The 14,317-nt window shown below is 43.9% G+C and overlaps 1 protein-coding gene across 3 annotated transcripts in view; it reads left to right on the top strand.

Moving 5' to 3' along the window:
• Positions 1-14,317, top strand: part of KIF1B (kinesin family member 1B) — a 138,396-nt gene that overhangs the window by 118,955 nt on the left and 5,124 nt on the right. For all 3 annotated transcript variants that reach the window (XM_028487854.2, XM_028487857.2, XM_028487851.2), the window contains 8 exons: positions 112-217; positions 6,696-6,810; positions 7,650-7,783; positions 8,744-8,805; positions 9,985-10,130; positions 10,320-10,559; positions 11,688-11,759; positions 13,654-13,775. In XM_028487854.2, the coding sequence (XP_028343655.1) occupies positions 112-217; positions 6,696-6,810; positions 7,650-7,783; positions 8,744-8,805; positions 9,985-10,130; positions 10,320-10,559; positions 11,688-11,759; positions 13,654-13,775 (997 nt within the window). The remainder of the gene's footprint in view (positions 1-111; positions 218-6,695; positions 6,811-7,649; positions 7,784-8,743; positions 8,806-9,984; positions 10,131-10,319; positions 10,560-11,687; positions 11,760-13,653; positions 13,776-14,317) is intronic.

Genomic DNA, 14,317 nt, shown 5'->3' on the forward strand with positions numbered 1-14,317 from the left:
CCGTGTTCCCTGTATTGGCGGGTGGATTCTTAACCACCGTGCCACCAGGGAAGTCCTACCACTTTGTTTTTAAACGTACCCATGTTCTGGTTTCTTTCTTCTTTCTCTCAGGCCGGATTCGGAATAAAGCTGAGGTGGACGAAGCCGCAGTTGATGCCATCCTCTCCTTAAATATCATCTCTGCCAAGTACCTGAAGTCTTCCCACAACTCTAGCAGGTGGGGCACCCGGGGAATGCGGTGGGTCAGCCCTAGGGGGTTGACTGGTTCACTGTCGATTCCTTGTTCATTAATGACTCCCCCGTTCTCACTTCAGAATTCCCTGCCCACCCTGCTCTTCAAAAATAAAAACATAAATCATTGGAGATACTTGTATGTGATGATACCCCCAGAGAATGGAAATGTTCTATCCCCTGGGGAGTTTGAGTAGATGTAATACAGTGACAGAGAAAAAGCAGAAAAAGAAAACTCAGCATGCCACCCAAGGGTTTAAAAGTACAAATTAATTACGGCTAAGACTAAGTGTTTTCCTATGAAGTGATTGCTGTGGAGAAAGACCTCTCGGCCTGGGGTGTCATGGGAACATGCCCTCCAAGGTATAGTGAACCCTCTTGTGTTCATCCTTGCTGCTGCCAGTATCGGCTCAAGGAGTCTCAGTATCTGCTTTTCATTTTCCTTTATGCATAAAGGCAATAAATTATTATAAACTCTTCTGACTAAGATTGGCTGCCATAAATAATGAATTTTATTTTAAATTAGTTTCCCTTAGAATTCCATTTTATAATCAAGTGATGACAGTGCATAAAGTACCTAGCCGTTCTACTTTCCCGTGTCAGATTGGAAATAAATCTGCTGGGGCGCTTTTACCTCCCTGGGAAAGGAGTCCCGTCATCGTGCACAGAGACTCCCATTTCTCTACGTGGTGAGGGCTAGGAAACAGGAGTGGCTGTGTGTTCTAATGTGGGCTCAGAACTCAGCCTTCGAAGTACAGGATTTCTCTGTGGTCTGCCTGTTCCTAAAAAAGTTGTTCACATGTGTTGGCAAGAGGGAGAGGAAAAATAAGACAATAAGCAGAAGCAGAAATGAAAAGTTCCGGCCAGGATTAATTTCTTTACATTGTTTCTGTGTGTTACTGTTTTGCATGGGAGTGAGGAAAAGGAAACAAACGTGTGTTTGCTTTTTGCCAGTCAGAGGAGCTGGCAGGAGCTGTGGACAGAAAGGGAAGGTGGGTGAGAGGGTGTGTACCTATGTGGAGGGGGTGTGGCAGAGGTAAAGTAGGGTGCTTTGACCCCTGCCTTGGCCTATTCCTGGGCAAAATCGTGAACAATACCGTTTCTCTGAAGTCAGCATTAACCCCACATAGCGTTCCCTCTTCTGCGAGACACTTACAGCAAGTATTCAGCTGGCATTCACCACATTTTTCTTGCAACTATGAGAAACATATCTTAAACTTCCCTATGGTACTTAGCAAAACAGGGAAAAATGGTGTTTGGTTGAAGTGCTGGTTATGTAAACTTGCCTACATTAGAGTAACCTTCAAAAGTCCTTTGATTCCTGTCCGGCAGCGTGTCACATGCTGTAGAAGATGAATTTCGCTTTGTTAGAAGCAGTTTATCTTTCCCAGTAGAAGCTTAGATTTAATCAAGAAAGTTGGTGGGACTTCCCTGGTGGCGCAGCAGTTAAGAATCTGCCTGCCAACGCAGGGGACACAGGTTTGAGCCCTGGTCTGGGAAGATCCCACATGCCGCGGAGCAACTAAACCTGTGTGCCACAGCTACTGCGCCCACGCGCTGCAACCACTGGAGCCGCGTGCCACAACTGCTGAGCCCGTGTGCTGCAACTGCTGAAGCCTACGCACCTAGAGCCCGTGCTCCACAAGAGAAGCCACCACAGTGAGAAGCCCATGCACTGCAACAAAGAGTAACCGCTGCCCGCCGCAACTAGAGAAAGCCCGCATGCAACAACGAAGACCCAACACAGCCGAAAAGGTTAAAAAAAAAAAAAGTTGCTAAAGTCAAGAATAATAAAAAGAGGAACTTCCCTGGTGGCGCAGTGGTTAAGAATCCACCTGCCAATGCAGGGGCACGGGTTCGAGCCCTGGTCCAGGAAGATCCCACATGCCGCGGAGCAGCGAAGCCCATGCGCCACAACTACTGAGCCTGCGCAACTACTGAAGCCCGCGTGCCTAGAGCCCGTGCTCTGCAACAAGAGAAGCCACCGCAGTGAGAAGCCCGTGCACCGCAAGGAAGAGTAGCCCCTGCTCGCCGCAACTAGAGAAAGCCCGCACACAGCAACGAAGACCTAACACAGCCAAAATATAAATAAATAAATAAAAATTTAAAAAGAAGATACAGACTTTAAACACTTGTTTTAACTTAAAGTATATAAATGTACATTAATTTGTCAAGCTCTTGCTATAGGGCCAAGGCCTTTTCTTTCATTGTAGGCTCATTTATTAGACTTCTGACAGTTTTTCTTGCAAAGCCACACCCATAATTCATCACCTGTGTTTTTCAGTTTGGTGGAACTAGAAACCTACGAATAAAATCTAAATGCAAAATCCTTTAAACTTTTTATCATATATCATCAAAATTTTATTTCCCTCTTTCTTTTACACTGATCTCACCCAAACTTAACAGCTGTTTTTTATTAAACAACTCACCATTGTCAAGGCTTTTTAAAATGTTCAATTTATTTTTCACACTAAGTTTCCACACTTAGTTTTGTTTCACACTAAACAAAAATTCTTTTTGCCCTCATGTTTCAGTGATTTATCTAATATTTAATTAAATTAGATAATTATAATAACAAATACAACCGCATAAACAGGTTTGTACTACTGACACTTGAGAAGCATGAAACTCAGCTCTTTGGAGCAAATTGTCTGGGTGATGAGCTACCTCTTTATTTTAGAATAATGTTCAATGAGAAATGGACGTCAGTCTGTACATTGTAGGGATGTGGAGAGCATAAGTTCATTTGGTAAGTGGCTAAATGGAGTTTGGTTAAGAGAGCTTTTGTTCTTTTTGCCTAAGGTTTAATGTTTAAAGTTGAATTTACAGAACTCCAGTTGGGTGTATTACATACGTAATTAGAGGGCTCTTGTGATACATTGATAGTGGAGCGCAGCTGACAAGGGCCATTACTCCTTTTCTTCCCAGCCCTGTGTTTCTGTTACCTACTGACTTGGTTTTCCCTTAACTCCACAGCAACTTCCTACCATTTCCAATAGCAAGTCACCTCCTAAAGGGATGTTAATAGAGGCGGTCTCCCCTCTCCCTTCTGTGCCCAGCATTTCCTTAACGTCTCAGGAGAGGGACCCTTGTCATTGTAAGCCCTTTATCAAATTGTGTCCCATAGAATTCTCTGTTAATTGTTTGTCCACTTGAATTCACTTTTGCTTATCAGCAAATTTGTGTTTTTTATATATATATTTTTCTCTTCTCCTCTCTCTCTCTCCCTCTCTTTTTTCCTTTTTTTTTCTTTTGCTGCACTAACAAAAGCTTTTTCTGTGTTTTTGCAGGCTCTTTCTTGATAAGGATATTCCTAGGTATTTTCTGTTTGCTTTTTTGCACATAAAGATTCTAGTTTATCAGAATGCTTTATGTCTTATGTAGCTTTGACTGCTATTTTAATTTAATAGTTTTCCGCCATGTAAACTTGCGCCCGCCTAGGATAGAGCAAGACCTTATTCTGCACCCTTGTGCCCTGGGTTTTTCTGATGCATGTATAGTTTCACATGTAGGCTCTTAAGTAATTTGTAGAGTTCTTAATTATTTTCTCATTCCATTTAGTAAACTTGCCCATTTTATTCTATGCCCCTTCAAGTTTTCCTCTTCCACATTACAAAGTAGAATGTTACTCCCCTCATTTTATAAGGAATCTCAGGCTTGCATAATTGTTCACTTTTTTCTTTGTTTTGTCCTGTGTAGTAGTAGAGACCAGTTTAGTTATTTGAGTAGCTGAGTCTGTGAGAAATATTTTTTTTATTTTTAAACATTTCTCTTTCTCCTGTCAGGGCTGCTTGTCTCATCTATTTATTTTCTGCTTTTGGAAAAGAAAAAGTTCCTGGTTCAGTAGTAAAGGAAATTTTCCCCCATCTCTCTCTTCTTCTGATTTAGGGAAGAAAACTGAAGGAAGTGATACATGACAATATAGCCTAAATGTTTTTTTAAAGATGCACATACACACGCACACAACACATAAACACACACACATACACACACACATACATATACACACACACTGCCGTTGTCCGGAACATCTTGAGAAATCCATTTGGGATTATTTCCTGACCACCTTAGCGCCATACAGGACAGCCTGTCTCAGGACTCAGCCCTGTTTCTAACTCCAGATTCTCTTGCTAGCTTGATTTCGTTGACATTTCTCATCAGTCTTGGTTGTATTTCTTATGACCACCTCTCAAGAGTTGCCACCCTTGGTGAGTATTTCAAAAGAATGTGCTGCAGTAACTCCCAGGCACCAAACAAAACAACAAAAAACCCCCACCTTTTTCCCCCCATCCCAATACAGGGAGATTTTAGTGATGTCAGAATTTTTCTATGTTAGCCAAGTTTCTGCCAGTGAAATTTCCTCTTCAGGTTAAGTGAAAACCAGAAAACAGAAATGTGAATAGGCTTTCTCACACAAATTCAAAACATCTGCCTCAGTGGAAAGGGAATCATGAACCCTGAATACTGGCAGCAGGAGATGCTTAAGTTCTGGTGTGGAGCTTGGTGAGTGGCGGGTTCCAGGCAGCAGTGAAGTGCTGTTGCTGTCAAGTGTCTCCAGGGTAACACAGGCCCTCGCCCTGAGAAGGGGCCTCACTTCACTCAGCACGGGGTGTCCAGACCTGCAGTGCGACAGGCAGACCCCATTCCAGGCACCTCGACAGACCCTGGGACACAATAGAAGAGCAGTCTCAGGGACAGAGCCCTCAAGTGGCTTCGGCTGAAGTAATGGATTTCGCCACCCGATATTAGAATTTGTCTTAAACCAAATTACAATTTAGATTTGATCGAAACAGAGCTTTGTGGATGCATAAAGCGTTCTCTGCTGAGCCCAGTGAGCCCAGGAGCTGGGGAAGGGCTTCTGTCGTCCTTGGGGGTGGTTGCTGTTTGGGTCTCTTGGTTGCTTTGTCCATCTTTGTCCTGTTAGTTGTCTCTATATTCCTTTGGTGTCTTTGTAGAGAATTTTCTTGACCCATACACACTGCCTCAAAAGCTAGATGTTTGAGAGAGTATCACGTACAGCCGAAGGCCCTTGGACAACACGGGTTTGAACTGCGCGGGTCTGCTTGCGTGTGGATTTTTTTCAGTAGTAAGTACCACAATACTATGTGATCCGCAGTTGGCCGAATTGGTGGAGGCAAAACCTCGGGTACTGAGGGCCGACTGTAAGTTATACACAGATTTTTAACTGCATGGAGGGTCAGCCCCCTAACTCCTGTTGTTCAAGGGTCAACTGTACTTCAAGAAGACTTAGATCTAGAAGTAGCTACAAGATGAAATAATCAGGCTTCAAACACTGGCACTCAGGATGAGGTGTGGTTACGGAGTTCATTGAAGTATTGTTTTCTCTGTTTATTTCTGGAGAAAGAAGCATGGAGATGTGTTTAAAGAGAAGGTATGCCAGCTATTTGTCATGGGACACCTAGAAAAGACAGCTGCAGTGAGGTTACCATTTGGGAAGGAGTGCGGAGGAACGTACTGGGCAGGGGAGAAGGTGTGCAGAACTCTAGTTGAATTGGGTGGGGTGTATTGCACGTGCAGAGAGCTAGTGGTAATGGGAAGCCCACTCTGAAGGGGTGGACGAAGTGCCTTCCCCAACAGTCCTAACGGGGGTCTGAGGGAGGGACACGGGGGGTCGAGTTGGGAGTTGATCTGTGACACTGCTGTTGAACTCAGGATGGTGCTTCAGGGGAGCCTTGCTGAACAGGAAGGTTTAATGCCAAGTAGGGTCTATGGTGTTTTACTAGTAAGAGGAAAGAAAAATATTAAAACAACTTTAGAAACCAGTTTATGGGTGTTTATTAAATAATCAAGCTTCTAGTTGTTATTTGAATGTAAGATTCTTACGTGAATTTTTTGGAAAACTGATAAATAGTAGTTGGCTAGCTCTGGTGTAAAAAATCATTCTCTTTTACTGAAATGTCAGCTAAGAATAACCTCTTATTCTTCTATTTAAAATGAGTCTCTCTATACTGTTTCTTTCATGAACCCTCCCAGATGTGTTTGTGACATTTCTGAGGCTCAGCAGAGTGGGGTCGAGATACAAAGACTGCAGCTTCCCAGTGACTGAATCACTGCTTCCGGCCCGCTTCACTGACTGACAGAGGAGCTTACCTAGTCTGTCTTTCCTGTTTTAGTTTCTGTTGATACTCATTTCTCCTTTTCATCTTAATCCCTTTGATTGATCTCACTATTTTTATGTTTATAGGCAGAGGAGAAGCAGGCTTGTCAAAAAACAAACAACAAAAAGCATAGCTTAAGTGTTCCTTGACAATGGGTGGGGGGCAAGAGCGTGGGCGCCTGCCTTTTCCTCCTCGGAGGTGCAGGTTCTGCTCTGTCGTTAGACTTTGGTAAGTTGGAAGTGCTGGTCGGTGTGGGATTCTGCAGCATTACTGACAATGGCAGTGCCTGGTCTAAGGTGACTTCAGCGTCTTCTGGATGACTCCCTCTTGCCTTTTTGACCTTAGGACCTTCTATCGTTTCGAGGCCGTGTGGGATAGCTCCCTCCATAACTCCCTCCTTCTGAACCGCGTGACACCCTATGGGGAAAAGATCTACATGACCTTGTCGGCCTACCTGGAGGTGAGAAGACCCAGACCCACAACTTGAGTTGCCGTGAACAGCCAGCCCTGAACAGTGGGAAAGTTACAACAGGAAATGGGGAGGAAAGATTTGACTGATTTTGTCTTCCTAAACCCTGCACATCCTTAAGTGATTTATTTTATTATACTTTGCTAACTGTTCTGGTTATATTAATTTCCCCCTGCACATCCTTAAGTGATTTATTTTATTATACTTTGCTAACTGTTCTGGTTATATTAAATTCTGTTCCTAGTCTCTGGTTAATCAAAAAGTCACATAACTTTTATTACAGCTTCAGCTTTAGCAGCCCAATTCCCATTCTTCAAAGAATGTATGATTTTAAGAATACCACCTCTTGTCTTTGTAGTTGTGGGCAGAGCCTAGTAGTGGTTAACAGCGCAGACCCTGGAACTGGCCTATCTGAGTTCAAGTCCCTGTGCTGCCACTTACTGCCCTCATGTCCTTGGACAAGTGACTTCATCTCTCTGTGCCTCAATTTCCTTGTCTTTTAACAGGGGTAATAATAATAGCATTTATCTCAGAAAGTTGTTGAGAGGTCACAGAAAAGGATTTAGAACAAACAGTGCTTGGCATATAACAAGTAATAAATATTAGCCGTTATTACAGAAAAAAAACTTTGAAAAAAATAAATGCATCTGCAAGCAACACCACCTGACCTTGCACGTATTATCTTCTGATTTGCTGTTGAAATCATCAGTAGAGCTGAAATCCTCCACCCCCCACATCTGGGAGCGGCTTTCCAGATACGGTAGTGCCCAGACTGTGGTCACAGATGCTCTGTCTGTGTTTAATCGGAGACCACTCCTGTTTGCTTTCAGCTGGATCATTGTATCCAGCCAGCTGTCATCACCAAGGATGTGTGCATGGTCTTCTATTCCCGAGATGCCAAGATCTCGCCGCCACGCTCACTGCGCAGCCTCTTTGGCAGCGGCTATTCAAAGTCACCAGACTCGTAAGTTTTTGAGACAAGTTTAGCTTCCAATTGGTGTACCCTGTACAGAATCAGCAGTCTTCTAGCTGCTGTTTTCAGGGTTAGTTCACAACCTATAAACCGGAGTGCAGTGACTTGAATGTTGGCATTTAATAAAATATTGATAAATGGATGAGTTAATGAGGGAAGGAAGGAATGTTCCATTGGAAACACTTCTCAAAAAATTTTGTAGGGACTAAATGTTCTTTTTTTTTTTTTTTTTTTTTTTTTTGCGGTATGCGGGCCTCTCACTGTTGTGGCCTCTCCCGTTGCGGAGCACAGGTTCCGGACGCACAGGCTCAGTGGCCATGGCTCACGGGCCCAGCCGCTCTGCGGCATGTGGGATCTTCCCGGACCGGGGCACGAACCCGTGTCCCCTGCGTCGGCAGGTGGATACTCAACCACTGCGCCACCAGGGAAGCCCTAAATGTTCCTTTTAAATGTCATTCTTATTATTTCTAACAGCTTACCATACCACTGGGATTTTTTTCTTTTTAAGATTTATTCATGTTTAGGATATATGAATATACGTGAAGAATAACACAGTGACTACCTGTGCATCACTACCCGGCTTAAAAATTAAGTATTACTAATACAGTAAAAGATTCAGTCCCCTTCTTAACCACACTCCCCAGAAACTGATGTTTATCATTTCATTCTAGTCAGACCTTTCCCCCCTCATCTTTTCTTTCTTGTGGTAAGAAAAGGCAAAATTTTAATCTTCACATTTGTATTATAAATCTTCTAGTTTATCATTCAGTTTTATTCTTAAGTTCAGAACAGGAAAAGAACAGTGACTGATAAGAAATGTCTGTAATTATATTTGAGGGTGGATTGCAGTCCCAGCGGAGGAGACAGTGTTTTAAGCAGAGAGAATTGAGATTTTCCTGGTTTTGTGCTATATGAAATTAAGCAGTTGTTTATTTGTTTTAATTCAAATAGCAATCGAGTCACTGGAATTTATGAACTCAGTTTATGCAAGACGGCAGACACAGGTAGTCCAGGTAAGCTCTATGGATCAGGAAAGTGATAGTTACCGTTGCATTTGACTGGAGTACATTGTATCAAAAATCTGCCCTACCCCTGTAGGATAGATATACATTTTTGAGAAGCCAGTTATATTTTACAAGCCACTTTGGTGGTGGTGGTGGGAGTTTCCTTTTTCTGAGTTGCAGCACTGTTTGGTTTATGATGTGCAATTATAAAAGTACAGTTATAAAAGCTGTGTGGGACAAAATGTTGCTGGGCTGTGGAATACTATGACAAATTCAAGTGTATTAGAGTGAATTGGGCTTGGAAAGCTTCAGAACCATTTGCCTCTCCACCTTAACCCCAAAGATAACTTGACAGTATAACTTTACAGGTGCTGTCAACCTAGAATTTGAACTTCCTATGCTCTAGAAAGACAAATTATTAAGTTGAACTTGTTCTCTGTCCTTTTTAATGTCTCCTTGAACTGCTGTTGTTCCTCCAGTTTGGTGGCCTTCAACAGCACTCTACGTTTCCATGTTTGTAAACTGGAACGTGGACACAAGTCAGGGTTTTTAAAAACATTTAATGTAAATTTGAGTCGGTTTAGAGAACATATGTGGAAAAGAGGCCAAGGCCCACAGGTAAGATTGAGATAAAAAAAAGAAGACTTTGAGTATGAATCCAAGTCCCAAAAGCAGCTAATTATAGTGTCTAGATAGTTCCTTCAGAAATTTTTTAATTAACATAAATTCATGTCTCTTGTATGTGAAACCAGCATAATATTTTTTTAAATTAATGGGAAATAATGGAGGCTAAACCAGTCTGTCATCTACCATCTTAACTGAGCTACCAAATGTGAGGTAGCTCACATTTTCCCCACTTTTTTCCTATGGGTGTATTTTTATTTATTTAGAACAATAGCGTACAGACTGTTTAACCTCTGTATTTTCACTCAACATAATAACTAGCATTTTCTCAAGAGGCATTACCAGCTTCATAATTATTAAAGAATATAAAACTCAGTTTTTAAAAGAAGTTTAGAGAGTTGCTTTGGGGCAAAAGGGATAAATTTTTATTAATAATCAAAATCCCATGTATCTTGAGACTAAACTGTCTCAGTGTGCCATATATTGTGAATTATTAATTCATTTTGAGCTAAAATTGGAATTGGATTTTTTTCTGGAAAAAAGAGTTGTTTCCTCTTATCTCAGGCATGCAGAGGAGGAGAAGGAAAGTCTTGGATACATCAGTGGCGTATGTGCGGGGAGAAGAGAACTTAGCGGGCTGGCGGCCTCGTGGAGACAGCCTCATCCTTGAGCACCAGTGGGGCTTGGAGAAGCTGGAGCTCCTGCACGAGGTACCCCGGGGCACGGGGTGCGCAGGTGAACTCTCGGGCAAGGTTCCCGCAGCATCTTCAGCCTTACGCTCACCTCCTGTCTGTGATCCTGGCTTTGCAGTTTTCGATCACGACGGAGGCATAATATTTTGCTTATTAAGATCTTGATGAGCTTTGTGTTTGCTGAGGCTGTAGTGCTGATCTTCTTAGGTGGAGAAAACCCGCCACTTCCTGCTGCTCCGTGAGAGACTTGGTGACAGCATCCCCACATCCCTGAGCGACTCGTTGTCCCCCAGCCTCAGCAGTGGGACCCTCAGCACCTCCACCAGCATCTCCTCTCAGATCTCAACCACCACCTTTGAAAGTGCCGTCACACCCAGTGAGAGCAGTGGCTACGACTCCACAGACATTGAAAGCCTGGTGGATCGAGAGAAAGAGCTGGCTACCAAGGTGTGGCTCCCTGCCTCTGCTGAGCATTTTCCCCCGTGAGGCTCTGGGAGCTGGTGTTTCTGTTTTTTTCACTAGCATTTTCATCTTTCTTTGAGGGCCTCTGTTTCAAGGCCTGTGCTCACACTGTGAATATAGAAATAAATGAGACTTAACTTCTACCCTTAATAAGTTGACAGGCGAGGGGGTGACAAGCTTATAATAGAGGTTTGGTCGAGAATGCTGTGAGAGCCGGAGGAGAGGCCTGCCCAGGAGGGCACTCGTGGACTGACCTTGGAAGGATGCGCAGGAGAGAGCCAGCGGCGTCCTGCACGATCAGTGTGAGGGAATCCGTGCAGGAGAGGGACGGGAGATGGAGTTGGAGAGATAGGGCAGGGCCAGATCACAAAGAGTCTATGTGCTGGACTAAAGCGTCCAGAATATCCTGGGAGTGACTTGGAAATGTTTCAAACAGGTATTTGTTTTAGAAATATTTCTCTGGCAGCAGTAAAGAGGATGGATTTGTGGTGAAGAGACAGGCTAGAGGCAGAAAGAATTCTTTATTTCAGTAATCCAGATGCGAAACGGTAAAGTTTTTAACTCTGGCGGGGGTGTGTGGGATGAAGAGGAATCATGGGAGAGACATTTGGAAGGTAGAATCTGCATTCCTTGTTGCCTGGATAACAGCAGGAGAGGGCAGAGGGGTTGTGCAGGATGACCACCAGGCATGTGGGTCTGGGCAGCTGGCTGACAATGGAATATAGAAATAAGAGGGATTTTGTGTTCATTTCAGTAATCGAATGGTCGTCTAGTTGATTTCGGAACATATGTCCATCCAGAAATCTCCATGCCTTTTAGTCCCAGGGCAAATGGAGAATGAAAGGGATGCTGTTGCATTCTTAAGCACTTTAAACTATGGTGTTTACGGTAATTCACTTTTGTAGTCATGAGAATGGCTTTTTATCCACTCATTTTATCGTCTTTGTTAGGCATGTACCAGGCTTCTCTTGCTACGAACTCAGTTAATTTCTAGAGCTATTTGAGCAGCACCTGAGCTCCACTGTGAGTCTTAGGCATGTTATTTTCCCTTCCTGCTTTAATCCCGGGCTTTGTTTAACCATTGAAACTTACTCTTGCCTCTCTCTTCCCTAGTGCCTGCAACTTCTCACCCACACTTTCAACCGAGAATTCAGCCAGGTGCACGGCAGCATCAGTGACTGCAAGGTAAGCAGCTCTCATGTCCTGTCCTCAGGTTTTGCTGCTTTTAGGTGGCTTGAGATGGGCATAGCATTATATGTGAGGATGTATGACATAGCTGCTCTTTCGTTTATTTAATTTTTCCGTCAGAACACTGACTTCTGAAGATAAAAGTATTCTTCTGTGTCTCTTAGAGTAATTATGAGATGGGAAACATTTGGGCTTTTCCCTGAATCCCTTGGAGAAGAGTATTCTGCAGGGGGTGATATATTATTATATGGCAAGGCACAAGAAGTCCTGAGGTTCTTGGTGGCATGAAATTTTGTTGCCTTCGACAAAGAGTGAGGTGAACACTTTAAAGAATTTCTGCATCATTCACTCTGTTCTGGTCATCTTCACCTTTTTTTGCCGTTCCCTAGACACTCCAAGCTTTCCGCCTTGAGGTTGGGTACAGTGGCTGTGCGTTTGCCCAGTATAACATTCCAGATAGTCCCATGATTCGCTTCTTTATTTCATTTTTCTGCTCAGGTGTTGCCTCCTTGGAGCGGATTTCCTTAACCACCCTATGTAAAGCCAGCAGCTCTCTGAAACCTTTTAAGCTGCTTCTCTGCTATACTTTTTGCTGTAGCACTGATCCCTGCCTGACACTTCTTAAAGTGTTTGTTGATTGGTTTATTATCTGCCTTCTCCACTTAGAGTGTAAGCTCCAGGAGGGCAGGGCCTCTGCCATATTCTTAGAACAGTGCCTGTTGTTCCTTTTTTTAGAAGATATTGGGGGTAGGAGTTTATTAATTTATTTATATTTATTTTTGCTGTGTTGTGTCTTTGTTTCTGTGCGAGGGCTTTCTCTAGTTGTGGCAAGCGGGGGCCACTCTTCATCGCGGTGTGCGGGCCCGTCACTGTCGTGGCCTCTCCCTTTGTGGAGCGCAGGCTCCGGACGCGCAGGCTCAGCGGCCATGGCTCACGGGCCCAGCCGCTCCGCAGCATGTGGGATCCTCCCAGACCAGGGCTCAAACCCCCAGTATAACATTCCAGATAGTCCCATGATTCGCTTCTTTATTTCATTTTTCTGCTCAGGTGTTGCCTCCTTGGAGCGGATTTCCTTAACCACCCTATGTAAAGCCAGCAGCTCTCTGAAACCTTTTAAGCTGCTTCTCTGCTATACTTTTTGCTGTAGCACTGATCCCTGCCTGACACTTCTTAAAGTGTTTGTTGATTGGTTTATTATCTGCCTTCTCCACTTAGAGTGTAAGCTCCAGGAGGGCAGGGCCTCTGCCATATTCTTAGAACAGTGCCTGTTGTTCCTTTTTTTAGAAGATATTGGGGGTAGGAGTTTATTAATTTATTTATATTTATTTTTGCTGTGTTGTGTCTTTGTTTCTGTGCGAGGGCTTTCTCTAGTTGTGGCAAGCGGGGGCCACTCTTCATCGCGGTGTGCGGGCCCGTCACTGTCGTGGCCTCTCCCTTTGTGGAGCGCAGGCTCCGGACGCGCAGGCTCAGCGGCCATGGCTCACGGGCCCAGCCGCTCCGCAGCATGTGGGATCCTCCCAGACCAGGGCCCAAACCCGTGTCCCCTGCATTAGCAGGCAGGTTCTCAACCACTGCGCCACCAGGGAAGCCCGTGCCTGTTGTTCTTAGTTCTTGGCACATATAGATAGGGTCATTTAGTTAATGCAGGAGGCTGTAGCAATATAAAGTATAAACATTTTATAAATATAAAAAGCTAGCCTTGCCTCTTTTATAAATGTCTTGATTCCTATTCTGACACTGAGGCCATAAAATATTCGTAAGAATTGTTTTCTTGACTGACCTGAAACAGAAGAGGATTTATGAATGTGAGGTCACTGGCTGTCAAAGCTTCTTACTGCAGAGGTGGTTTCGTTCATCTGAATCTCACTTGCTGTGTTCTGTGTCCTTCCAGTTGTCTGATATCTCTCCAGTCGGACGGGATCCCTCTGTGTCCAGTTTTAGCAGTGCTACCCTCACTCCCTCCTCCACCTGCCCCTCTCTGATCGATGCTGGGAGCAACTCTTTGGATCAGAAGTAAGTACCCAGATTTCACTGACAAAAGCTAATGTAAGAACCAAGGGAAATGCCAACCTTCCGCTAGCTCAGTGGTTCTCAACCGAGGGCAGCACCGTCCCCCTAGGCAGCCTTGGGAAACAGGTGGGAGCCTTTTCTGGATGTCACAGTGACTGGGAAGATGCTGCTGACATCTCTTAACGTCACACGTTTTACTAACTTTCTGCATCAAGTCACTGACTCTTCTTCATCCCCTTTTGCGTGATTTGTTCTTGTATTCACACCCCTGATTGTCTCCCCAGTCAGATCAGACACAGGAAGCCCCGTCCTGGGAAAAATATTTTGAAACTACTTCGGAAAAAATATTTTAATGACACAACAAAACATATAGATAAGAAGAATAGAGATGAAGTCCATGAATGATTCCATGAATTCATCATTAGAATCACTGCTGTGTAGTGTGCCATCAGTCTCCTTTGCCCTGTCTCCATTCATTATGCTCACCTGTCACAACCCACCTGGTTATCGTCCAGCTGTCTGTTTTCCTGTATCAACACTGAGGC

Source organism: Physeter macrocephalus, chromosome 3 (genome assembly GCF_002837175.3).
Source record: "Physeter macrocephalus isolate SW-GA chromosome 3, ASM283717v5, whole genome shotgun sequence".
Taxonomy (NCBI): Eukaryota; Metazoa; Chordata; class Mammalia; order Artiodactyla; family Physeteridae; genus Physeter; species Physeter macrocephalus.